The sequence below is a fragment of the Podarcis muralis genome, chromosome 8 (assembly GCF_964188315.1).
Source record: "Podarcis muralis chromosome 8, rPodMur119.hap1.1, whole genome shotgun sequence".
Classification (NCBI taxonomy): domain Eukaryota; kingdom Metazoa; phylum Chordata; class Lepidosauria; order Squamata; family Lacertidae; genus Podarcis; species Podarcis muralis.
Window position 1 is genome coordinate 56,919,129 of NC_135662.1, and position 27,139 is coordinate 56,946,267.

The window sequence follows — 27,139 nt, forward strand, 5'->3', positions numbered from 1 at the left end:
AGCCAAACATTTTAACGGCAATTGTAAAGCACTGAATAACTGAATTATTTGGAAACAGAAGAGAATTGTAACATCACTGAGTAATTTGAATTACTTGGAAATATAATTATACTTAATATTGAGTTTTTAGTAGAATAACCCAACAGGCTAACACTTTGTGTAGATGTGAGCCATAGAGGTACATACGTCAGAGCCAATAAAGTCTCGTTATGCATTTGCATGGCTCTTTATAGGAAGACCAGAAAATCTGCTGTGACATCTTACGTCTCAACTAACTGGTTTACTGCAGCATGCACAACTGATTATGCTGCCTAAAACAGCTCTGATTACAATAATCTAACTAGGCTTTAATACAACACAGAACCTTTGGTTGTTGTTTAACAGCAGTCACCCAATTACCGTATTTTTTGCTCTATAAGATGCACTTTTCCCCTCCTAAAAAGTAAGGGGAAATGTGTGTGCGTCTTATGGAGTGAATGCAGGCTGCACAGCTATTGCTGAAGCCAGAACAGCAAGAGGGATTGCTGCGCAGCAATCCCTCTTGCTGTTCTGGCTTCTGGAATTCAGAATATTTTTTTTCTTGTTTTCCTCCTCCAAAAACTAGGTGCATCTTATGGTCGGGTGCGTCTTATAAAGTGAAAAATACGGTAATTAGAAGAATGGCAGCCGAATGCCTTGTATTTTGTAGTATGTGCCATATTTCTTACATATTATAATAGCTACAAACCAAAATAGATAAATGTTAGAAACTCTGGATTCTAATATCACAGCAAATGGACCTTTGCAAATTCATTTAAAAAATACACACAACCAACCATACTTGTCCTCCCTCAGCAAGGTTTTGTGAAGGTTTGATGTGTTAATATCTTACTCATTCAGAGCCTTCATTTCAGTTTATAAAACTGAAATGACCCTTACCACATTTGTGTCCACACAGGAGCTCATTGTGTTTATCCAACTGCTGTGATGTCACCATTTGGAGACGTCACTGATTTATAGCTAGCATTGCTGCAGAAATTAGGTTCTAATGTAATTTTGGCTGATGCTATGTCTAAAGGTGGATGAATCTGATAATTTCCTGATCACCACATTTCTGCATCTGTTTGCTTCTTTTTTTAAAAAAAATGTCATCACAAAATTATCTGCATTTTGGTGCAAAGTTTTCCTAAAATGAACATTTTTGTATGCATCGTTTTAATAAGCCCTTCAGCCTTCTCTCCCCAGCATTTTTAGAAACTGTGACTTGTGCTTGATTAGCAAGTACAGCCACAAGTATGTGGTGGTGGGAGGAGCTGTTGCCTCACTGAGCAAGTAGAAGGTAGCCTGTTTTTGCATAGTAGAATGTAGACAAGGGCTTTAAAGGATTGTTTCTATCTTTCTGAATCAAGTAAGCCGTGATCTGGATGCTCCTTGCATACCATATATATATATTGGTGTGCTCTTCTGTGGGCTATAAAAATGATATGTAGACCCTGTTCCACTGTATTTGCTTTAAAAAAGAAAAGTCAGATTCTAGCTTGTTCAAGAAAAAAGCTGTATGATTAAATGCATCATTTTTCATAAGTATGCCGTTCTTCCTGAAGTTTTGTTTTGGTGAACTCTGGAAGCCCCTTTTCTGAATCCCCATGCTTGAATTTACCCATTGTGCAGACATCTATCAAATGGGCCATCAGTAGCAGTAGACATGTGGTAGTACATCCAAGTTAAAAAATTTCCTTTGATTACTACAAATCCATAGAGCCCTTGGGTCCAGAGCTTCTACTGCAGTGCAGCTATTTGCAAATAGATTTTTATAGCACATTAGAGCTGGAGGAGAGTCCAAAGAAAATAGTCTTTTTCAATATTAGAACCAGCTGTGACTTTCTTGTGCGGATGACTCATTCATATTTTTTATGGGGTGGGAGAACCAGGCAAAGGACACACAGAGTCTTATTCAAGACGTTGTTTGTTTTTGCAAAGGGTATCCTAGCCACAAGCCAACTTGATCATACCAATGTGCAACTCCGTGTTTATTTAAAGCACTTTCTTTTTCTTTCAACAGTTCCAGTTATAAAAACAGAACCCACTGACGACTATGAGCCTGCTCAAACCTGTGGACCAAGGAACCAAGGATTAAGCCCTCTCTCCAAGCCATACTACAGCCAGCAGATCATGATGCCTCCTGATCCTGGCTCGTGCCTTGTGACTGGCTTCACTTCCTGTCAGCAGAGAAATGCTGTGATGTCATCGTCTCCCAGCTCAAGTCCTAAGCTGCATGATCTTTCCTCTCCTGCTTACAAGTGCATCACCAACCCAGGCCACAGCCACCTAGGACTTCAGCAGACGGTTGGAGGTGTCCCCGCCATACAGGAAGTGCCAAGGTCTATAGTTGTGCATCCAAGCTCTCCAGATCAGTCATCTCACATCATGCTGCAGCCGCAGGTGAGTCAACATCTGAGCAGTAGCTGTTCCCTTGGTTACCAACAAACACTCTATCCCAACAGTCCCTCCTCTCCAGTTCCATCTGTAACCCAAGAGCCAACCTATTTGCAGTCCTGCAGTCCAACTCGCTCATCCGTAATGGGTCAGCAGCAACTGCCGAATGTTCAAAGAAATGAATCTCCAGCAAATCAGCCACTGCCGTTGCCCGAGTTGCATGAGGACAGTAATCATAATTTGGCCCCTATTCCTGTAACGATCAAGCGAGAACGCGAGGAATTGGACCAGTTATACCTGGACGATGGTAAGTCTCCTGCAGATGTAGAGGTTTATGTTCAGCCATTTTGATGTGCCATTGAGTTCTTTTAACCTCCTGAAACGTTCTGATGGGGGAAGCTGCCCGTTAACAGCTTTGCGGAGTGTTGCCTAATTTTGCTCGAGTGACAACTGGATGGGAAAGATTCCTTTAATGTCATCAGCAATAATGAAAGCGCATAATCTAAACGTTTAAATGCTGTTAGTCATTGCCGAAGTATCCACATGTCCAACAGCTACATTGCAATAATCTTAACCATATGGTCTTGGCTTATATCGATGCCAGTGGCCTGCAGAATGGCACTGAGAGCTGATTTGGAATTGATCCACTGCCTGTCATATCCTGCAGGTTGAAATGCGCAAGCCTGCTATCTGGAATTAAGTGATAAAACTGCTCTGTTTCAGCTAAGAAAAGTCCAAATTATAAATCAAAACGTGACTTTCACTCTTCGACATCTGAAGTTAAGGCGGCTTCACCAGTCACAGCTCCAGTTTCCTTACTTTCTGTTGTAAATGTGTAGCTGGCTAACACACGCACTGCACGCACCACTGGAGTGTTAAAATGCTACAATGAGTTTGTCAAACTCCAAGAGATTTATTCCTTCAGAGCAATAAAGGGCAAAATCTGGAATTTTATTAACTCACTGAATTGTGATGTGGTGTTTACAGCCCTGGTAGTTCATATGAACTTGTGCCTTATTTACCGTATTTTTCGCTCCATAAGACACACTTTTTTCCTCCTAAAATGTAAGGGGAAATGTCTGTGCATCTTATGGAGTGAATGCACTGGACGGCAGCAGGATCCCTCAGCTGCCGCTGCAGTCCCAAGCTGAGGGATGCCTCCGCCACTGGAGCTATGGCTTCCGTCCGTCGCTCGCTGTAAAGCAAGCAAAGCGAGAGCTGCTTACATGGCTTCTGTCCCGCTTTGCGTGGCTCTCATTTTGCTTGCTTTATAGCGAGCTGGGAGCAGGGGCAGACGAGAGCCATGGCTCCCGTCCATCCCTCCTCCTGCCTTGCTCCTCCCAGCTCGCTGTAAAGCAAGCAAAGCAAGAGCCACGTCGAGCGTGTAAGCAAGACAAGAGGAGGCCCACTTCAGTGACACAAAACATTATATAAATGCACCATGGTATAAAAAGACCTTTGAACAGATCCCGATTTTAAAGTAATTGTTCCACTTAAACTATGAATATGATTGTCTTGTGGGGCAAAGCAATGACATTTTTTAAAAAATGAAGTTACTTTATTAATTCTCCTCCTGAATTCTGATTAAAAGTCTGAATTTTTAAGCTTGAGCAATATTATGTTATCTGGTTGTGTAGCAACCTGTTCAGATATGTTACAGATCTGAGGGGGCGGAAATCCAAAAGTAATTGACTCAATCAAATATATTCTGTGACTAATACCAAACTTCTCCACCACTGGAATTAATATGGCACTCATGCGGACAATGCAAATTTTAATCATGCAATTAATTTAATCAAAAGGAAAAATCCTAAGGAAACCCTTGGTTTTGCATGTTTTTATATCAAGGTATCTGAGGATTACCTTACACTTTTTAATGCATTCCTTCCTTCAAAAACAACATTCTCCTTTGCTAATTTTATTTTCAAATGGTGATGTTAAAAACAGGAAAATGGCACTCTTTTTGGAATCTTCCACCAGAAGGTTGGCACTCTGTTTTTAGATGGCATTTAATCAAATTATCAAATTGCACCAAAGTGAGACACTTTTAGATATGTGAAAATTATGCACATCCATATAGAATCCACACCACCTGTCTTCTGTAAGGTATTTCTAAAATGGCTCAAAGTTTGTAGGACATTTCTCAATCAGGCAGAGTATTCGCTGTGGTTGACTTACAACCACAGTTGCACTTGAAGCTGGCAGTTCTTTGGCCACTAGCAGAATGTCACCTTTCAGTAAAATTTGTGCCTTGCAAAGTATGTGCAAACTCTCTAACTGTTCCTAATTTGCAAAGTCAAATTGGTCATTTTCAGTATCAAAGGAAGGTCATTTCCTACAGCAAATGCCATTCAATTGTGAAGTTATTTCCTACCATTAAAAACATCAAAGAAATTAACGGGGGTTATCAAGAAATGTTATCTTTGTGAGTGACAGTCAGCACCAACAGGAAGAAACTCCTGGAAAGTAACCGATGGTCCAACTTTTCTATGCTAAGAGATATTATTAGTCAGTGTTTCACTGAATGCACTGATAACAAATAATGTTTTGAAGGAAAAAACCAGCAACCAAGTTACAATAGCTTTTCAAACCAGAGGCATTTATGTTCTAAACTTTTTTTTAAATAAAGCATATTAACTTTTAACTAATGTTGGCTTATTTCCATCTAAACTTTGGATGAACAAGTCATAGGTTTGCCAAAGGACAGCCTATGAATTCAAAAAATAAATAAATAACTCAGATTATTCTGTGTGAGCTGCAATTAAATCAGGAAACCTTGAATAAGCCATAGATTCGCATCATGTCTGAACCAGGAGTTGAATCCAACAGTCTTGCTCAACAGAACATCTCCTTCTCCTCCCCACTGTGTGCCCCCTACACACACCCCAAATCTGCTTCAGCACACAGATGAAGGAGGGGAAGTTATGTCATGTGAGCACAGATTTTTCTCCTCATGCAGTTACTTCACTGGACACAACTCCTAGAAATCATGGTTATACTTTAGATCAAGCCAGTGTATTTTTTAAAAAATGGCTTGAAGTTGGTGTAATATCTTGGCTTGTTTGGGAGCTGGTAACCAACTCATGCCAAAATGGTTTAGTCAAAGACTTCCTGGTTTAAACATTTCAAACAGCAGAGCAAGAACTAAAGAGGTTGCATGTTTATGTGAAAGGTTCATACACATCTTGACGTAACTAAGCCAAGGTGTGATCATTTGAATGATATTCTTAATGGGAAGCAATTTCCCAAAATGTTAAACAAAACCATTAAAAAGGTTACCTAAAATGCACATACTTTAAGTAAGATCTGTGAAGCCAATGGAAGTTGCTTCTAAGAATGTGTGCTGAAAATCATTGGTTTAAGCACTGTTGATCATCTCCCCACAATATTCCGTTACCTGAGGAACATTAATTTAATTATCTAAGGGATTTATGATTGGCTTTCTGAGATGTCCTCCACAAAGCAGCTTACAACATGTTTACAATATAAATCCAACTCATAATGCTCATTTAAAATATGCAACCGACAACAATAATAAAGTGAAAACCAGCAAAGAGACAATAATAAAGTTTGGCCACCATCCAATAAGCAACCACTATTTATGACCCTGCATTAAAAGCTATAGAGAAGAAATGTGTCTCCAAGGCCTGCTTCAAAGAGGTAGGGTCTGCCTGATGTTAATAGGAAATGAATTCCATAACTGCATGGTCACTGCTGAGAAGGCCCTGTTACAACAGCCCATTGGTCTGATTCCCATCAAGGACAAAAGGCATTAACTTTCCCGCCCACAGCACCTCAGTACAAACTGAGTGTCATATTTGTCTCTGAAGTCAGAGTTACCTGAAACAAATTTGGGCAATGGAATCTGGGAACTAAAATGCTTGTTGCTGTTTTTTTCATTGCACTACGTATCCCCCCCCCCCTTTCTTTATAATTGAAGGCGTGCTTGGATGGTCTTATCTGTAAGAGTGATGGGGAACCTATGGGCCTCCTTTGTGGTTCAACTCCAGCTCCCAACGGCTCCAACTTTAAGGACAATGGGCAGGGATAATGGGAGTTGTCATCCAACATCAAATGGAGAGCCACAGATTCTCCGCCCATTAGGTTGTCTCTGTCTGTCTGTCTGGGTGGGTGGGTGGGTGGGTGTAGAGAAAGAGAGAGGGAGATGCTAAACCAAGAGGTGCCTGGATTTTTTGGCTGGCAGCAGGCATCAAAAGCACCTCATCCACTTCCCTGCCCCAATGCCATTCAGCTTCTGCCCCTTGTAATTGTCTCTGTGCAGCTGTGAGTTTTATAGCACTTTGCCCATGAATGCATACATTTCAATGGCTTTCTTAAAAAAATAAAAGATAAATTAGGAGTATTAAACTCTCGCGTAAGTATGTAAAAAAAGGTAAAACCACAGGCAAAGTGTTATTGAAAGCTGCAGCCTAACCAGCCGTTTTAAAGGTGTCTCTTAAAAATAACTTTTGCAGTAAAAGCTGTAACTTATGGAGGTAATATGAGCTATTGCTAATGTCCTTCCCATGAATTGCTTACTCTGTCGAACTGTTAGATGTCTGACGTGTCCATATTTCTCCTATGCAGCATATATTAAATTCTGTTGCCTCTACACCATATGTTCGGGAAGGGCGGGGGTGTTATATGTATTTCAAATTTATATATAAATTTGAAATGCACATGATTTGGTCATATAGTTTATTTGAACAGGAACTATACCAGACAGAATTATTCTTGCGTTGAAATGTATCCTTTTTCATGCACCTCAGCTTTGTGATTAAAGTGATTGGCTCTCGAGGCATTAAGTTTAGTCTGCTGCTGCCACAATTATGCCTTTTAAAAACTTTTGAGTGTGCTCACTGATTTCCAGTAGTCCAGATGTCATTAGAACAACATGCAGGTACTCTGCAAAGCCCAGTAATACTGTCAACACACCAGAGTGGATTTCAAGCTCCCCATAATGCCCTCCCTCTCCTCTCTTCCCCTCCCTCTCTTCCTCTCTCCTGGCCTAGTCTAGCAGCTCTGGAGGGGAAAACAAAAGGCTTTCCTCGTGGAAAGTTTTAGTAAACCTGGCTGAGCGCCTGGGTTGAGGACCCCTCCTCATTTATAATGATGATTGAAAGCGTACATACTACTGTGTTGAAACATGCTGGGTCGCTAACATTAGAGATGAAGGTTAGACGCGATGGGTAGGAGAGGAAAATATAGAACTCAAATAATTCATCAGGGTCAAACCTTTAATGTATCTAAATGTCTACATTTGAGTGGTGGACCATTAAATGAAACCACAATGGGTCAGGTCACAATATTAAGATTTCCTTTTTTGCTTCAGCTACCGGCTTTGTGAAGGTTCTCCATGTCTCTCTCCCTCTCTCCCCTACACCTTGAGGTGTCCCCAAGGTGGTGAAGTTACTTCCAATCTCTCAGTTCTCCTGGGTCTCCCTTGGAGGGGGTATGGTGCTATATCAATGGTATTCCAATTTTCATTAAATTTTATGGTCATACGTTATATAACATGTTTTATATATTCATTTGGTTTAGCTGGTCAGAATATAATTTGCCCATCTCCATCCCATCCAGACAAATGAACCAGAGTTTTAACTGGAGAGAGAGAGAGAGAGAGAGAGAGAGAGAGAGCGCAGCAGGAGGAGTTTTTCACAATGTTATACAGAAAGAAGTTACATAAGTTGATAGCATTCAATATGGGGAGCAAAGGAGCATCTAAGATAATGTACCTGCTCAGTAGACTGGATAATGATGGTGTCGATGGATAGAAGAAGCACCCCAGAAGAAGGCTTAGAAATAAAAGGTGAGCATGCTAAGTTAGAAAAGGCTCTCTTTGACATCAACTCTAAGGCAATGATTTTCAAACTACGGCCTGCAAAGTTCCACAATGTGAAGACTTTTGGAGATGGACAAACTGGTCCTAAGTGCTCCTTCTCTGCCATTAGTAATTGTCTCTTGCAATGTGTAACTTCAGGAGGATGCTGGGGCAGGTGTTCTTACGGGATAAGGGCTAAGTTCAGCACACCACACATGGTAATATGTTAGTAGAGAAAGATAGGAGCAAGTGCGCTGCGACTTGCAGCCCTGTAGAATCCTGTTCCTTTTGCACTAAACATTTTAATTAAGCGAATGTGCTCAGCCTCATGACATTAAGTGCCAGCTCTGTTTTTTAGCCCAAATTTGTCTTGTGCAAACAAATGGAAAGACCAACGAGAGTCACTTCCACATTTCAAGCCACTCGTTTCCTTCCACGACAACATTCCAAATAGGAAGGATTTTTTAAAAAAATAACTGCAATTTTGCTCGGTGGATAAGGCCCTGCTGTGCATAAGTTATAGTAACGTTTGTTTGCTTATAAGCCTGGGCTGGTGCCAAAGAAAATTTACATTGTGCAGAAGCAGAGCCTTCTGTCCCGAGAAAGCATTGTTCAGATGCTCGCATTCATCACTGGAATATGATATTAGCTTGAAATATTTCTGGGGAGCGTCACCCGAGAGCTGTGCAGTGTTGGCAGATCAATCCACAGCCACTGTGGGAGCTGCTTAAACTCTTGTTACTCTAATGACCTGGCCTGTCTTTGCAAAAAATGCTTCTGGAGAATTTTTCTTTCTTTCAAAATTAGGCCTAAAGCCAAGATGGGGCCAGTTGTCTCTTTCATCAGGATTTTGGCCATTCCTGACTATTGCATAAGTTTTGCAAATGTTGTGAGGGAAAGTAGTCCTAGTGGTGTACTGTTTTATGAAGAACAGATCAGGACATCCTGACTGGGCACTGCCCTGAGTGGAAGGAAAGATAGGAGACGCTCCTTCAGGAATACTGGACCGAGGCCGTTTAGGGCTTTAAAGGTCAGCACCAACACTTTGAATTGTGCTCGGAAACGTACGTTTAATTTCTCTACCGTTGTTAATTAATATGAGTTTAATCTTTGTTCTGTTCCATAACCTAATCTTAGACTACACTGCATGCTTGACATCGTTCTCACTTTACAGTGTCTGGACTATGTATTAAGAACTGTTGCAGACTATCAATCTCCGTAATCTTGAAAAACTATTGTAGCCAGCACTTGAAATGTGTTCACTTGACCTGAAGGGAGCTTGTATCATATTTCAAATGATAATGTGTATGAATCAATTTAGTGTGTTCAATATACCATATGAAGGTTGATTATTAATAATGATATAAAAAGCATTGTTAACAACGAAATGTGTCCTGGAGACTATTAGTGCTCATTACAGTGCAAGAATCCTCTTTATTTGTATGGCATTTTAAGGATTTTCCGGCAAATCAAAATAAACATCTGCTGGAGCTTATACTAGGGACAGGGAAGAATTTTGATTCAGTTTTCATTTAAAAGCAAGCCTCCCTGATTTGCACTTTTTAAAACATTAGAAGGACCAAAATTTAGCCATCATTTGAAATTTGAACTTTTCTGAATTTTGTAATTCAGTTCCTCTACCTAGTACTATATTAATATATATACAGTGGTACCTCAGGTTAAGTACTTAATTCGTTCCAGAGGTCCGTACTTAACCTGAAACTGTTCTTAACCTGAAGCACCACTTTAACTCATGGGGCCTCCTGCTGCTGCTGCTGCTGCTGCCGCGCCGCCGGAGCACGATTTCTGTTCTCATCCTGAAGCAAAGTTCTTAACCTGAAGCACTATTTCTGGGTTAGCGGAGTCTGTAACCTGAAGCGTATTTAACCTGAAGCGTATGTAACCCGAGGTACCACTGTATGGGGAAATAGCTTGCAAAACTATGCAAAACTATGCCTGTAACACGTGATGCCTGTGTTATACCTCCAGCGCTAGAGGCAGTGTGTCTTTGAATACCACTTGCTCAGGATGACAGATGGGAGAGTACTATTGCTCTCCTGTCCTGCTTGTAGGCTTCCCGTAGGCATTTAGCTGGCCACTGTGAGAACATTGTACTAGATAGGCCTTTGGTCTGACCCAGCATGGCTCTTTTTATATGCTTAAGAGGTCATTGGCAGTATGTCCTGAAAGTTCCCCCCAAACCTCTCTAACTCCAGATTGGTGCAGTGACTGCTAGAAAGTAGGGCTTTGTGTGGCGGCTGCAAAGTTTGCCTGAAAACAGGTATGTTTAGGCTGTATCCTCACCTCATCCATAAAGCCAGAAGAGATGTTATTGCTTGTACAACAGCTCCCCACCTCCGCCGCCGGTTTACAGCAATTGAGGTTCAGGTTTGCGCTCTCCAGAAATGCAGAGATCACAGGGAACGGACTGCGAAGGATTTTCCAAGCATTATATGTAATTCAGGAAAGCTTACAAGTGTTTTCGTAATAGAAGTGAGGTTTAGGAATAGCATCAGATGGCTCAGGGTTATAAGAATAATAATACCATTAGGTATTGCAACTGAATCTCAACGCAAAGTCAAAAAGACCAGATAGTCATCTTTCACAAAGTGGATAAGTCTGTAGGGATATAGTGGCGTGTGGAGCTGTTACCACTTTTATTTAAACGTAAGGCTGGTTACAAGCTCAACCACAGAAAAGATTGTCAGCTTATTATGAGAAATGGATATAAGGAGCCGCAGTCAGTAACTCGGGAGTCCGCTACGTTTTTGCTTCTCCAGTTTCCCCAAATGTTCACAAGTTTCTTTACAGTTGTAATATTTGAATTCGTGTTGATCTTGACTTTTTCCCCCTTCAAATGAAGAGAAAGAAAAATAGCATTTGCAAAGATATAGTGTAATATAGTGGTTAGAGCTAAAAACCGGGGCCAGTGAGACCCTGGTTCATTTATGCACCCAATATATCACAGGGTTGTTATGAGAAGAAAATGAGGGTGGTTCAGCTCCTGAGGAAGAAAGAACCTCCTGCAGCATCAGGTCAATGACCCGTGAAGTCCTGCATCCTGTTCTCACAATGGCCAATCAGATGCAGGACATTTGCCTCACATTACAAGAAATACAGGACATTTGCCTAACTACACTGTAAACCCAGGCTCTGCTGACTCTGGGCCTTGACTGATATTTTTTCACACTCCTTTCTCCTTGGCTATTCCTTCCCTGAGGCTGCAGTCATGGTCATGTAACCTGGCAAGCTGTCGGAACTTAGAGTGGTCTATATCAAACTCTATTTGAAAGGCTTGTTTTCCCTACACCAGGCTTAGCCTGGCAGTAGCCCTGCTCCCGAACCGAGTTTGGATCTGGCATACTTTACACCAGCTTATTTTAAGCCGGTATAAGCTACACATACCATACTTAGGATTGCTCCCGTAGTAGTGTGTAGGGGACGCAAGTTAGTCATTGATGGGTATATATGTCTAAGCCTGAATTGACCCAGAACATTTTATTATAATTAGATGGTAATGATAATGATAATATTTCTACCCTGCCCATCTGGCTGGGTTTCCCCAGCCACTCTGTGCAGCTTAAAGCACATTAAAAAAACACAGCCTCAAACATTAATAACTTCCCGATACAGGGCTGCCTTCAGATGTCTTCTAAGAGTTGTGCTGTTCTTTATCTCCTTGACATCTGATGGAAGGGTGTTCCACGTGGAAGGTGCCACTGCTGATAATGCGCTCTGATTGGCTCCCTGTAACTTCACTTCTCACGGTAAGGGAACCACCAGAAGACCCTTGGAGGAGGACCTCTGTGTCCTGTTCTTTATAGGAAAGCCCATATTAAATGCCAACATGAGTTTTAAGACTAGTTAATGGAAATGATTTAAGAAGTACTAATAAACTGCTTCCAAATTCCTGGGCTAGATCCAAGAAGTGGCTCACATGAGGCTTGTGGCTTGCTTAATGGATTGCTGGAAGGGACTGTTGGAGAAGATGCTTAAAGAAAAGCCTAATTAATGAATATGTGTCAAAATATTATAGCAATGAATATTTTGCTGCATTTTGTAGATTGCTATCTGGTGTATGCCTCTAATGCTCTTTTTTATATATAATGGGGATGTGCGTGGAACCCAAGCTAATACAAAAGAAACTGAAAGCAGAGAACATAACCACCCGCACAAGTTTTTAAAGCTATATTTAACTTTAATTGGGGAAAACACCTGCAGCAAGGAGTTTTCAGACTACGAAGTACCTCCAGACCAAAATTACCACAGTGCTGCATTTAAAACATTATATATATATATATATATTTAAAAAGAAAGCTGCCTGGCATAACTCATAACCATTCACTTTGGTGGTATATGTGAGATAAATGAGCCTATAAGATAAAGAAGCATAAAAGAATAGTCTAACCTTTTGTCATTCTGAGATCTATAGTTCTACTATGTGAGAAATAATTAAGGATTGGGGAATGTCCTCCTTTGTGTGCCATTCCTGCAAAATATGGCTCAAACCCAGAAACTGAATGAATGTGATGAACTTTTAAGTGGAAATGCAAAACAGGGTTTTTCTAGAGTGGGTTTTCATTCCATTTCCTGCTTCAGTATATTAGAGCTACAGAAATGCAACTTAGTCTCAGAATTGCATCCAACACTCTGCAGTTCTTTTCTTTTCTTCCTTTTCGCAATATACATAAATCCAGTTGAGGCCAAACCTTTGGGCAGAAATGAAAGCGGAAACTTACCATCCTGTTTCCTGCTCCAACAAGTGAAGCATGACTGCCAGCTTCCTTTGCTGTTACCTGGAGCCTTCTTTTAAAACTTGTTAGTGAGTATCAGACGGGCGATGATACATCAGGGATAGGCTGTGATGCAGCACAGCAAATATATATGACTTGCCCATAGAAGTCTATTTTAATGTTCTAATCAGTGTCCTTTTTGCTTCTCGAAGTCCAATTCTTTCCCATGCCGTTTCCCCCACTGGGTCTTTGGATAGGTTGCTTTGTATGGCTCCTATTGGTGAGAGTTCATCTTGTTTAGGCCCACAGTTGTCAGAAGGTAGAGTCAGCCCCCCCAAAAGAAAACAGAGAATCAGCCAGTTACTGTTCCTATCAGACTTCCAGTGCTGGTTTGAGGAGTCCTTAGACAAGACACCTGCAGTAGATCCTCGTCTCTCAGTGTTGATCCCCTTGCTAAGAAACTAAGAGCCCTGGTGGAGCATCATGGGACTTGAAGTCCAGAGGGGCTTCCAACCACAATAAGCACTCTGAACAAGCTATAGTTCCCATGATTCTTTGGTGGAAGCCCTGAATGTTAAGTTGCCATAAAAGTGCTTTAAATGTATGGTGTGGCTATAACCCGAACCTGGAGAACACTAGCCGACATTGATAGACGTATCCTCTCTGAATTTGGCTCTAGTCTTCTTTTAAAGCCATTAGGCTCCTGGCAATTGCCACCTCTTCTGGCAGCTAATTCTATAAATTAGTTGTGCATTGTCTGTTCTGAATCTTTCCAGCTCTTCAACATCCTTTTTAAAAGGTGGAGACCACTGAACTGTATGTGGTATTCCAAATGCAGCCATGCCGTGTATTTGGTACAAACACATTGCAATTTGAGTCGCTTTGCATCACTGTCAGCAGCAGAGCAAGCTCCTCATCAGCCTCACAACTCATCCTCCAGGTCCTTGCCAGCAACCTCCAGTGGGCTCTTCCCCACAATCTAGGAACCAGTGGCCTAGAAAATGTCAACAATAATGTTGTTTTTAAAATCTTCCAATTTTTCCATGAAACTACGTGCTATTTATTTGAAATCTTTCTGAGTTCTGTAATATGTTTCTCCCAGGCAGCTGTGCCTTTTTCCTTATTGTTTTCTTATTGGAAACATGCAACCACCACCACCCCCCACTTTTTCTTTTTCAAACACCCACGGTCATGGTAAAGAAAGGACATGAAAGCCTTAGTGTCTGAGTCACTTGTCCTTCCTTATCTGTCCGTTGGAGACATTAGCTAATCAAAGTTTGATACTCAGTACAATAGGACCAGTGCGCAGTGGCTCCCTCTGTTATCCTAACCAGCATGGAAACTTCTTATTCCCATGGTCACAGCAGAAGGCTGGGTTTGCTTCTAACTTCACTGCCCTCGGTCTAGAGGGCTATCTTCGGCAAGCACAAATCTGATGCCGTATGTATGCCTCTGTTATCAGCTTCCAGTATAAATGTCTTCTTTCACCCTTCCCCCCGCCCTTCTTCTTTCCCACCCGATTCATGAAAATTTGTGCCCTGGGATGCTTCTCTATCAGGCTCTTGCAGCTGCTGTTGTTTTAGATACGGCAGGAAGCGGGTACCGGAAAACACTTAGCGCTCACGGCCCTCAGAAAAATCGAGAAATTCCTCTGGTTTACTCAAGGCTCTGGCTCCAACGAAAGCCAGAGAGAGAGAGAGAGAGAGAGAGAGAGAGAGAGAGAGAGAGAGGCCCTCAATCAGACAACTGTGTCTGGGCTGCAAATGTCAGAACTGAGGTTTTAGCCATCACCTTCTTGCAGGGTACTCCAGAGATATTTGATACGGCTGTGTAAATCATGAAGTACTTGGCGCTGAGAAAAAAGTTCCACTTCAGTTAACATTGCAGAAGTGGGACTGACACGTGTGCAGCCAGCGCAAGCAGAGACGTCTGCTTGCACAGTTTTCAGCCAGCTGAGGAAAGCCCACCCCCCACCCCTTTTTCTTAAATTTCCCCAGGGACAGGGCCTTCTATAAAGCCACTCCGTTTAATGCTATCGCTTTCTCGTGCCCAATGTACGCATAAAAGTACATCGCCTCCAAGGTTTGTTCACTGCGTTTCTGTAAATGCTTTTAGCAGCACCTGGAAGGGGGGGAAAGAGGAGGGGGAAAGTATTTGGCCAAGGAGGCCGACAGAAAATAGAGAGCAAACTCAGTGAAACTGAAAACAGCATTCTGTTATTTCTTTGTTTGAAGTCAGGAGAATAGGATGCTACCTTATCTGTTTTCTCCAGCAATGTTTAGGAGGGCTGAAGCACATAAAATATACAGGAAAATATAGCAATTGGTGTACATTTTTTAAAGTAGCCAATGTTTTCTTTAAAAAAACAAAAAAACACAGACATTATACATACGTATAGTATATCAATTTCAGATTCCCCTCCCCTCTCATATACTAAATAGTTGCTGATTTCAAAATAAGGTCCTAGAAGCCATCTCAGAGCTGGTAAAGAGGGAGTCAGCCCACAGCCACCAGCAGTGAAGAGCACAATTCGAACACACACATGAACTAACCCCACATTGCTTGCCTAAGCTTGCCCCCAGTCTCCCGAAATTAATGGACACTGTGTGACAGAGCAGTGCTGTTTTGTGGACTGACTCCCTAGTTAACATCTGTAAATGTTTGGGGGAGAGAAATTACATATTAAGACGTTTCTTTTTTAATTATGCTCTCCAGATGAGATTGGTTAAGAGCAGAGAAATGTATCCCACAGCGACTGATGTCAATAAGCGAGCAGTCCCTAAAGCTGGCCAGCACTGGGAAAGCTGCACTAGTTGCTGCTTTTGGCTCTGCTCCCTGCTTTATAATGTCAAAACGTAGAACTGCCTTTATATGCACTTTCATTTTTTCCTCCACAGTAGCAGTTGCCAGCAAGCTGTAAACTACCATATATCACTCAGATTTAAAGAACCTAAACTTTAAAACAAATTAAACATTTGTTGACATTGTAATAAAATCCCGAACTGAACTGAACAACTCAGTAAAACTACACTACAATTACTTTATAGATTTAAGATTGTTTTCTGGTATTCCCAGATGCCCTGTACAGGAAAGTTATTTCCTTTTGGCAGAAGGAGAGGTCCCTGCATCGATTAAGTTCTGTGGCAAACGGGAGGTTAAAGTCTTGTGGGAGAAGGTTGGTATCTTCTCTTCCGCAATCCAGAACTACGATTTGTCCAGATTTCGGCCGGCAAAACTCCCACCCATTAGGTTTAAGGAAAAAATCAGGGCAGTCCACATTTTTTAAAGAATGATTTAAAATGTCCATCTGGCTGTTAAAAATATTTACACGGTTGGATAAGAGAAAGGCAAGCGAAAGTGACTCAGCCTCCACACAAAAACAGGTAATTGCATGAGTTTCTCCCTCTCTCAACTTTTCTTATCTGCCATCTCCATGCTTAGCTGTAACGTTCTGTGTTCTTTTTATAAGCATTTTCCCTTTCTCACTGAAGTGGAAACCACTTCTTCCCAGTTGAGTTAAATGCCAGGTTTCCATTCTTCTTAAAACTTCCTTCCAAAACAGGTTGGAATGAAAGTATTTCAGAAATGTGTGTAGACGGAAGCTACCCAAGATAATCATTTGTGCAATGCTGCTTTAGAAAAGGTGTGGTGAAGTGGGAGAGGCTCCTACTTCTACCTGTCCAAAGAAAAATCTCAGGATGCACAACGTTTACTCAGAGCTTTTAAACAAATCATGTTAACTGTTTTTAGGCAGGGCCTGATCAGCCATGAAATATAAAAGGGACAACTTGTCTAGGGCCCCTATCATTTTCAAGTACTCCTGCCTTTAATCGCTTTCTTCAAGACTACAGTCCTACAAACCCGGACTCATGTGAAGGGGAGACCTGCTAGAGAGGTTTCTGGAAGCTGCTACAAATTGTGCTACAGGGAAGTCATCCTTTTAAAATTTTAAACAGGGTTGCCTGTTTAGCTGTTCAGTGATGCTTTGAGCTGTGCACCTACTTCCCCCTCCCCCATGCGTATATGGAGCTGCGAAGAGCCACAACACGACTAGAGCCTTCATGGTTATGGAGAAGACTTGAAAATGTGTAGCTGATGTACGCTGAAGAACCAGAAACCTAAGAAAATAGACACAGACTCCTGACAAAAAACTTGGCACTTTTTGTGTTCAAAATTACAATTTTCAATCTGCAACGAACATACTCCAAAGAATTTCCAATGAATATTAATAAAATCTGGGCTTATTCAGGTTGAACATTCTACTCTCTTGGGGGTTCAATTTGTCTTGTGTTTTTCTCTGCAAATGAAAACACACATGCATGCATGTATGTGCACATAGTCATGGGTTTCTGTACTATGGATTTCAGCTTTTCTCTAGGGCACATTCATGCATTCATGCATATAAGACACCAGTGTAGTGCTTCCCTTCAATAGTTTTCTGTAGTTAAATGTTGCTGAATGAGTTTAAGACTGTGGTCCTGCACCCATTTACCTGAAAGTAGAGATTAACCTCCATTGAACTTCTGAGTGGGCATATCCGGGGTTGTGCTGTAAACTGCAGTTGTTCAAAAAGTGGAAGCAGATTGATTGTGGCTTAAACTATCCAAAGTTTGTTTTAAATACAGTCGTACCTTGGAAGCCAAATGCAAGCCGTTCCGGAAGTCCTTTTGATTTCCAAAATGTCCGACTTCCAAGGTACGGCTTCCGTACTAGAAGCTGCCAAAGCCCCGTCGGATGTTCGGGTTCCAAAGAACATTCGCAAACCGAAACACTCATTTCTGGGTTTGCGGCATTCAGGAGCCAAAACGTTTGACTGCTAAGGTGTCCATCAACCAAGATACAACTATAACTGCTGTGGTCAGTTTACTAATGCCCTATGCTTCAGAAAGCCAGTGCAGGGCAAGCTTATTGCAGAATAAACAATACAACATACAGAAGGCACAAGAGAGCTTTCAGCCATGTTTAATGGGGTGAATATATCTCTGCGTGCTCAAGCAATCAGTAAAATTTTGGTATAAGTTTAGAGTTGCATAAGGACTGAAGAATATCCCCATTCATATTGCTCACTTAGAGATCCTAGACACAAAGTGCTATGCAGAATAAGGCCTCCAGTGTGTACCAATAAAGTAGACCATGTGCTGTGTGGCCAATGCTACTCCTTCACAGAGAAGACCCATTGAAAACAATGAACATGACTAACCTAGGCCCATTAATTTCACTGTCTCTGTTCTGAGTAAAACTTAGTTGGAGGCAACCCCTTGACTCCTGCATATGCAGGTTGCAAGTGATTTTGCTTTCAGATACCAAAGGAGATCAGCATTGTGGCTTTAATAGAGGTGGCCTGTTTTGTCTGCTACAGGTTTTGTGTGCAAAATGTGCTGCTGAATGCTCAGGATCATTACAGTTCTTTTTATTATTTAAACTGCTGAGCAATTGAATGAAGAGCACAGCTAAATTTCAGAGAATCTTTTTTTCTTATGTACTGCAGAATCACAACCCAAGCCAGGATGACACATCGTAACTTTCCAAATACCGATATGGTGAGGTGTTTTCTCAGGAAATTTAAGAGAAAACAGAAAATGATCGTACAGGCAGATTGCTATTGATTGCTTTGAAAGTACAATGCAGAATGTTCTGAGTCATTCCAGTGGGTTTAAAAAAAAAAAAAGAATATTCTTCCATGTTTCCCACAGTGAAAATTCTGACAATTGGGTTCTCTCACCTGCCAAGGAAGAGGAGAAAGGAATAATCTGATTGGGGCCTATTGGTTGGACCATATTAACCACTACCCCAAATCAGGGGTAGTTAACATGATGCCCTGTAGATGTTGTTGGACTACAACTCCCATCACTGCAGACCATCGACTGTGAAGTCTGGGCCTGATGGAAGTCGTAGTCTCAGAACATCTGGAGGGTCCCACATTGACTATCCCTGCCCTAGATTCACCTAACTGCTAGTCCTGGGAGTAGCATCTCTTATGAGAGGAGAAGCAAGTAGTGCATGCAAAGTGTTTATGTAGTTCTAGTGAAAAATGGAAGCTCTACAGCTCTCACTTTCAAGGCATTCTGCCAGATCACTTTGAGAGCCTGGACTTGGGTATTCACATGTGGCTCTCAGGCTGGGAAGCTAATCTATAAACTCTCCACAGTTTGAGCAGAAGATGGTTTCTCCCAAGAAAACAGGTAGGTATTCGCAAAATTCAGAGGGTGAGGATGCCTTCCCTTGGCGAGGGGTTGTACAGCAGAGCTCAGCTTTTCTGTACACTTCATGCACATGTTCCTCCTTTTCCCACCAAACATTAATCTTTCCTCAGCCAAGTAGCAATGAACTCCTGTCACAATCATTATTTACAGTGCACTGTATGTGGCTTTCTGTGGGGCGGAAAGTTGTGAGTCCCAGACAAAATTCATATCATTCAGCTAACTGGTTAGTTTATTTCTTGGTGGGAGATAGTAATTATCATGGCTTGTTGTGTGAGATATCATAAGACACACCCAAGTCACTATTTCTGCTTTTCGTTATTTTAAATGCATGGATCTGTCTCTCCAGATTACAAGCAAATGTTTAATTGGGACATTTGTATTTAACAGTACCTGGGTCATCAGTGAGGCAGGATAATTCTAAGCATCAGCTGGTTGTGAACACAAATAAGACTAAATTTTGGTACTGATTAAAAAAGTATTAGTCATTACAGAATATTTCTCAACATTGTACATAATGAGCAATTCATCAAAGAATATTAGATGTAATGATAGTTTCATTCGGTAGAGAGAGGTCATTAGGTTTCTTATAATTACACATTGCTGGAGCATTAGTTACTATCAAATTAAATCAACGGACCAGACATGTACGCTCTCTAATTGATTTTATGTAATTACAAGTATGAGCAGCAGTAACTATAAGGACTGGAATAATCTGAAATCTACAGCCTTAAGTACCAGGTTAAAAGGGTGGTTTGAGTAAGTGTAGAGGCCATAAGAAGACCATAGTAACAGCCATTAACAAAAAATAAATCAAAGTTTAATGCATTTTAAAGACTGATATTTTGTGAACTATTCATTATGAGGCATTCAGGGGAGTTTATACCCAGATAAAGCCATCTGGTTTTATTTCAACCACAACATGTTTGAATTATTTAAACATTGTGCAATTCTAAGAAATGTTTATGATTTAAATTCTGCTATCACAACAGTTTATATCAGGATGAGAGTGCCTGCTGGCATATTGATTATTCAGAAGCAGACAAGAGAGAATTACTCATGCCATATTCACATTGAAGCATCCTATACTACTATGCAAACTGTAGGTGCCACCTTACACTTATTTTTTAATAAAATCATAGAATTGTAGAGTTTGAAGGACCCCTGAGGGTCATCTAGGAATCTCAACAAGATCATACATGACAGATGGCTACTCAACCTCTAATTAAAGACCTCCAAGGAAGGAGAGTCCACCACCTCTCATAGGAGTCTTCTTCACTGTTGAACAGCTCTTACTGTCGGACAATTATTCCTGATGTTGGAATCTCATTTCTTGAAGTCATTTGTTTGGGTCCTAGACTCTGGAGCAGGAGAAGACAAGGTTGTTCCACTCTCCATGTGACAGCCCATTCAATATTTGAAGATGGCTGTGATATCTCCTCTCAGTCTCCTCTTTACCAGATAATCTTACCCAATTTTCTCAACTGTTCCTCCTAAGCAGTGTTAGAAACTGCGATGTGAAAGCTAGGAGTTAAATGGCACCTCAGACCTAGGTTATGGGTGGAATGTCAAGGAACACTTTTTTATAACAAGAATACAGAGCTGGAAATGAATGAACTGCAGCTAAAATATTATGTTCGTTTTTCACATGGTCTAGTCCTTCCCCTTCCCACCCACCCACCCCAATATTCTTAAGAAGGTCTCTTCTCCAGAGGGTAGCTGGAAGTGGGGAGGCAGAAAAAGCTGCACCTTTCCTTCCACTGCAATTTTAATCTTAAATCTTAGGCACATTACTGCTCGCACTAATGAAATTTCCTGTCACAAAATGTGCCTAGAACAATGGGAGTTTCGAACACTGCTCATAAGGCTTGGTTTCCAGACCCTTAATCATCTTGGTTGCCCTCCATGTTCCATCTTGTCAGAATCCTCCTTAAATTGTGGTGTCAGATATGGTCAGTCCAAGGCGGTCTATTTCTTCCCTTGATCAGGGCACTAAGTCGTTGATGTGGTGGAATAAGCTTCCTGTTCTCATGGATGAAACTCTCAAGTGGTTTTAGTGGAAACTTCTTTACAAGCAAGAGTGTATATGTGGATAAATTAGGGATTTGGGGTGTAGGATAGGGAAGGTTTGAGGCAAAAGTGACATATTCTGATATACTGAAACCCTGGGGATGCCACTTCTCCTGGAATAGCAAATTCATGTCTAGAACTCTCTTGAAGTGTGTGAAGGCAAGTTGCAAGGAGAAACTGGCAGGTGGAGTAAAGTTTGTGCATCCATCCACCTATTATTTCACTCCTGAAAACTGGCCCCTCCCAAAGCTGATTTTCAGAGGAGGAAAGTGAGGTGCCATTTCCAAACACAAGTAGGATAGTAACTTACCTGAAGAAATCATGGATCAGGAAAACATTTATACAACATTTAGGAATCCTTGTGCACTTAATAGTGCATTCCTATTCATGCTTACTCAGAAGTAAGTCCTAGTGTGTTCAGTGGGATTTGCTTCATAGGAAGTGTGTTTAGGATTGCAGCCTTAATGGTGGAAGTTGCCATTGAATTTCCATAAAATTAGACTGCATGCTGCAGGCACAGGCCTGGAGAAAGTGTCATTCCTTCCTAGTAAAATCATTAGATACTGTATGTTTGTGCGGGTGGGTGGGTACAAAATGTCTGCTGACAAGTGATATGTCTTTAAGTGTCATGTGACAAGATTTGGTGTGAACTATAATTGTTGCCAGATGTTTGCAGCGAGATGACGTGTCCTTGACCATAATTTGAGCCACACTTAATTCCATCTGGTTTTGTTTTTTACCATAAAATGTCAATTATTTAAAATCTAGCAATCCTAAAAAAAACCAACCTTTTTTACATTCTGCTCTCATGACAGTCCTATATCAGGACCAGTAGGTATGCTGGGGTAGCCTTCATCCTTCAATTAGGACCAAGAAAACTGTTTGAGATGTTTTTATTGGGTTTGTTGTTATTTGCTTCTATTATGAAAAACAGGACTAAAGATAACATTTTTAAAAAGGAACCAAGAAAACAGAGATGACTTAGGCCATGTCTATACCAGCGTGGCCTATTTTCACAGAGAGCACTTGCACACTGCTTTGCTGTGCTTGAAAATATAGCTTTGAAACGCAGTTTATGTTTTAAGAGGATTTTAAACTGTATTTTAACGTGGCATCTTAAAGCACTGCAAGATGATAGCCCAACCACACTAAGCAACCACACCTGCAGTGCCTCATTCTGAGGAAGGACCCCAATGGCTGGGCTGTAGATGGGCAAGGGCATAGTCTTCCCGCCATTTGCTGCCTGAGTCACATGGCTCTGTGTGCCTCATGATATGGCCAGCCTTTTCTGAAGGGATGAAAGTTCCTCCCCCGTGCAGGAAGGGCTTTAGAGTTATGAAGAATATGTACTGAAAGCTAATCGGAGCATTCTTTTTTCCCCTTTTCTACTACTATGGAACTACTAGGGCATGTTGAGTCTGCAAACTGTCCGTTGGCCATCAATGACTTAGGCTATCAAATGTTGACAAAATTCTAATGAAATCTATTTTATTATTATTATTATTATTATTATTATTATTATTATTATTATTATTTATTAAGCTAGTACTAGAAAATAGAAGCAATAATTCATGGGGTCCACCTCACCTCTCTTCTTCCAGCCCTTTAACAGTTCAGGTTTTTAGCACTGGCTTTTTTATTTGACATGACGGTTACAGTGGGTTGTTTTGTTTTGTTTTGTGGTATGGAAATTCTGTGTAAAACTTGAATGCATGCCTAGCTTTTGCTTCACTTGTGCTATTAGGAATGTAAATACATAATTTTGGTTAAAATGTGGCTTTCCCTCCCTTAGTCCTCCTTCTTTTTGAGTGTATATGTATATTTATGTGTGAATTGAAGGGTGAGGGGACAGTTGCAACTTGCATTATGCTGGGCAGCTATTTCCGTACCTTTAAACTCCCACTAAGATACCTGTCTCTAAGAAAGGACTGTGACATCTTTAGCATCACTTTTAGCTTCTGTATGTGTGTGTTTGTGTGTTATCATTATTTTGTCAAATATTTATAGACCAGATCAACATAACAATTTATAGATGACACAGTGGTCAGGAGAAACTGACACCCAGCAGCAACCAGTCGGACCCCATTTGCAGCAAAACAAATCCAAATTATCATAGCTTTTCATTTGTGTTTGGCAGATAATATTGAACTTAATGAGATTTGCCTTGGGTGAGTGGATGAATCCAGGAATGACGCTGATATGGGATAGGAACCCAGGCAAGAGTTCTAGTCAAGTGGCTTCTACACAGATGTCAAGTGCTGTTGAAATTTTTCCTGGTTTACCTTCCAAAGCATATCCATGGTATAATTTTTGCAACCTTAGTTATTGATGTACAGTGTGCGTTCGTTCATTCGAAATATTTATACTGTACCTCATCTACAGTGTTCAAGATGGCTTCCCACAAAATAAAACAACAAAATTTCACAAGCTTGGGACACATAGTTATAGTAATACAGTGGTACCTTGGTTGTCGAACTTAATACGTTCCGGGAGTCCGTTCGACTCGAAGAACCATTCAAAAACCAAGATACGGCTTCCGATTGGCTGCAGGAGCTTCCTGCACTCAATTGGAAGCCGTGGAAGCCACATCGGACATTCTGCTTCCAAAGAATGTTTGAAAACTGGAACAGTTACTTCCGGGTTTTTGGCGTTTGGGAGCCAAAACGTACGCGGACCAAGGCTTTCAGCAACCAAGGTATGACTAACTGGCAGTAAGTAGTCTGTGTGGTAGGGCAGAGCCACCCTCTCAACACCAACATTGCTGCAACTTACCTGGTCTGGATAGGGCATGGTGTCTGCAAGGTCAGGTCCTCATGGGGCATGCCTGCAGGAGCACTGGATTAACTCCTCCACTGGGCTCATGCAGACCTGACCTCACTGCTCTGCTGCAGCAATGACGGTGTCAGGGAGATGGCTCCACAACTCCACCCAAGTGTGCAGGCCAATGCTGGTAATAGCCAGGATATATATAAAAACCATAGCTAAGTTGATAAAGCATGAGACTCTTAATCTCAGGGTTGTGGGTTTGAGCCACACATTAGGTGAAAAGATTCCTGCAGGGAGTTGGACTAGATGATCCTCCTGGTCCAACTCTGAGTCTATGGTTCTATGGCTGGCAATGCAGCAGGTGACTATAATAATTTGCACCCTCAAAGCTGACTGAAAAAAAGAAAGGCTTTGCACTTCATCTGGAACATCATCAGCAAAGTACATTTACCAGCCAGGCCCGTTTTGCATTTACAATTTGGATTTTTCAAGCTAGCAAACAAAGGGAAAAGGAAAGGCTGTCTCAGGTAGGAAAATTATTCCCCTCTAATGGCTGTCAAACATCACTGCCAAAACCCTATTCACATATGGGAGGATCATGTTTTGTTAAAACCTGCTACTTGTTGTCACTCGTGTGTTTCACCGGCCTATTCTCTTGCTCCAAAAATAGTATGCCCTGTGGCAGTGGCTTATTATGATGAAAGAGATAAAAATAATTTATGATTTAGACACATCCAGAATACCTGAGGTAACACAAGATCCGGTTCCTTCATGGAATGTATGGTGGTTACATTTTCCACTGCTCTATAAGCCTTTTAGTTGTTGTTGGTTAATTGTTTTGCATTTCTATTATTCTGTGGCTGGATCTGTTGTTTGTTGCCTCAGGGAAATATTGCTAGTTTCTGAATTGCCTTTCCATCCATGACAGAGTTCCTAACAACACCCTTCTTCCTTTGTGGTTATGTAATATTCCTATTTACACCTTTCTTACGTGGAAGAAGATAGCTGTGTTTTAATCAGTAGCGAGCGGAAGTCCTGGCAATATAAATCCATTCTGCAATCCATTTAGGGATTCTGTTCTAGCCACCAGGGCACAGAGGAGTTACATCAGCACCTGGGCCCTGCAGGGTGGGCAGGAGTTAATATTTTCTCTGGCCTTACCCTACCACTGAAACTACTGTTCACCCCATTAGAAGAAACTGGCATGGATATGAGATATCATATCATAGGAGATAGTGAAGGGAAAGTGGGGGGGTTGGGGGGGGAGGTAGATGGCACAGGGGAAGGGGGCTCAGCTGTCCTCCTCACAGCATAGCATTCCTGATTGGAATGGAGGGAGAGTTCCTTGTATTACCAAAAAAATTAAGTAAAGCATTAAGGGGATATCAGACTCAATCACAGATCTCCAACATCTCTTCTGGTTTGAGTTACCCTTAACGCCCCAGAGGGGTGTGTTTGCCATTGGTTGAGATGCTCAATTTTTAAGGAGCTCAAGGCAAGCAGAGGTGGGGTCTAAAAAGAGGGGTGAAAGAAGCAGGGGGAATTTAGGGAATCTGAGAAAGCTACATGCCAAAGGAAGGAATAGGAGTGTAGCATGTGGATGTTGTGAGGAAGACGGCTCTAAATATATATATATACACAGTGGCCAAAACGAGAAGGCAAAGAGGAGCATCTTAAAGAGAAAATATAAATGGGGCGGGGGGGGAGCAGGGAGAGAATTGGCAGAGAAAAGTGAGGTCCGTTTGACCAGAAATGAGTATCGGTGCAAAAGGATGCAGCTAGGCCAATAGATCATTTGAAATCTGAGACAAATATCCTTGTATGATAATGGTATGATACAAAGTTAATGTGACCTATTCTAGAAACTCAAAGCTTTTACTAGTTGGCTGCTGGGGGAAAGTCTATATAGTATACACAAACATAATCTGTCTAAATTTAAATGCAAATTTAGTGGGTCCCTCCCACCTTTGACATCCATCCATTCAGACCGAGTTCTGCAAAGCATCATTGGGGGCCAAGGAAAGATTGAAATAATACATAGACAAATCAAGACTCTTTTGACTATAGGCAGATTTAACTCAGACCTTCTGTTATGTAGCAAAGCAGTGTGCTCTTGTGCCCATCTTTTTGAATAACCCTCTCTAAAGTAAAGGTGTGAGTAACAAAGGCTTATTTTGACCCCCACAGCATCATTAAAGTATAATTCCAATTTTATTGATGAGGACCCCGAACCAACCCAACTCCTGTGACCATCCTCTGATGCCCTTCTTTGTTTGCCTCCTCCATGAAAGTCAGCAGTACGAGAACGAGCCTTTTCTGTGGTGGCTCCCAGCTTGTGGAATGCTCTCCCTGGGGAGGCTCGCCTGGCACTTTCATTACATATCTTTAGGCACCAGGCAAAAACATTCCTCTTCTCCCAGGCCTTTGGCTAATTACACAATCTATGGCATTTAAAACTGGGCGGGGGGGGGGGTGTTATTATTTTTGTTTGTTACTGTGTTGTGCATTTTTGTGTTGTTATGTTTTAAACTGCCCTGTGATCCTTGGATGAAGGGCGGTGTGGGAATTTAATAAATAATGATGATGATGACTTCTAAGCTCGTTCTCAGAAGAACTTTCATCTGTCCCCACATTGTTCCACAGACTGTGAGAAAGCTAACAAGTTAAAAGGGGTGCTGCCTTTTGCAGACTCTATCTCTCACACAGCACAAGGTCCCTTGGGAGGAGTTCAGAGTCGCATATCCCTTACTCACTGAGGTGATTTGCATGTTTAAAATAAATCGAACACCTCAGGTGTAGACAGGGCTTGCATCATGCATCGCCTCAACCACAAGTCCTTTTCAACAGAGGCAGCTCACACCTTCGGCAGCAAGTCTTCAAGTTACAGGATACCAGTTGATGTAAACGCAAGCGTGAATCAGCCCAGAGGAGAAGGATGACTTCTCACACATCATTAACGATGTGCTCCCACATTGAGCTGTAGCGCAGGAAATAATACCAGCTTATAATAAGAGGACCTGAATAGGACTACTTAAAATAAAGTTGGGTTGCATTTTGTTGGGGTTTTCCCCCGAAGAGTCTACTGGTTGGCTACCATTATGACTCTCTTATCTGCCTTGTTTTGCATCATTATG

At 41.5% G+C, this 27,139-nt stretch overlaps 1 protein-coding gene across 3 annotated transcripts in view; it reads left to right on the forward strand.

Moving 5' to 3' along the window:
• Positions 1 to 27,139, forward strand: part of NFATC1 (nuclear factor of activated T cells 1) — a 131,853-nt gene that overhangs the window by 93,781 nt on the left and 10,933 nt on the right. For 2 of the 3 annotated variants that reach the window (XM_028737511.2, XM_028737510.2), the window contains exon 9: positions 2,042 to 2,722. In XM_028737511.2, coding sequence (XP_028593344.2) covers positions 2,042 to 2,722 — 681 coding nt within the window. The remainder of the gene's footprint in view (positions 1 to 2,041; positions 2,723 to 27,139) is intronic. The other variant, XM_028737512.2, reaches the window with a different exon arrangement.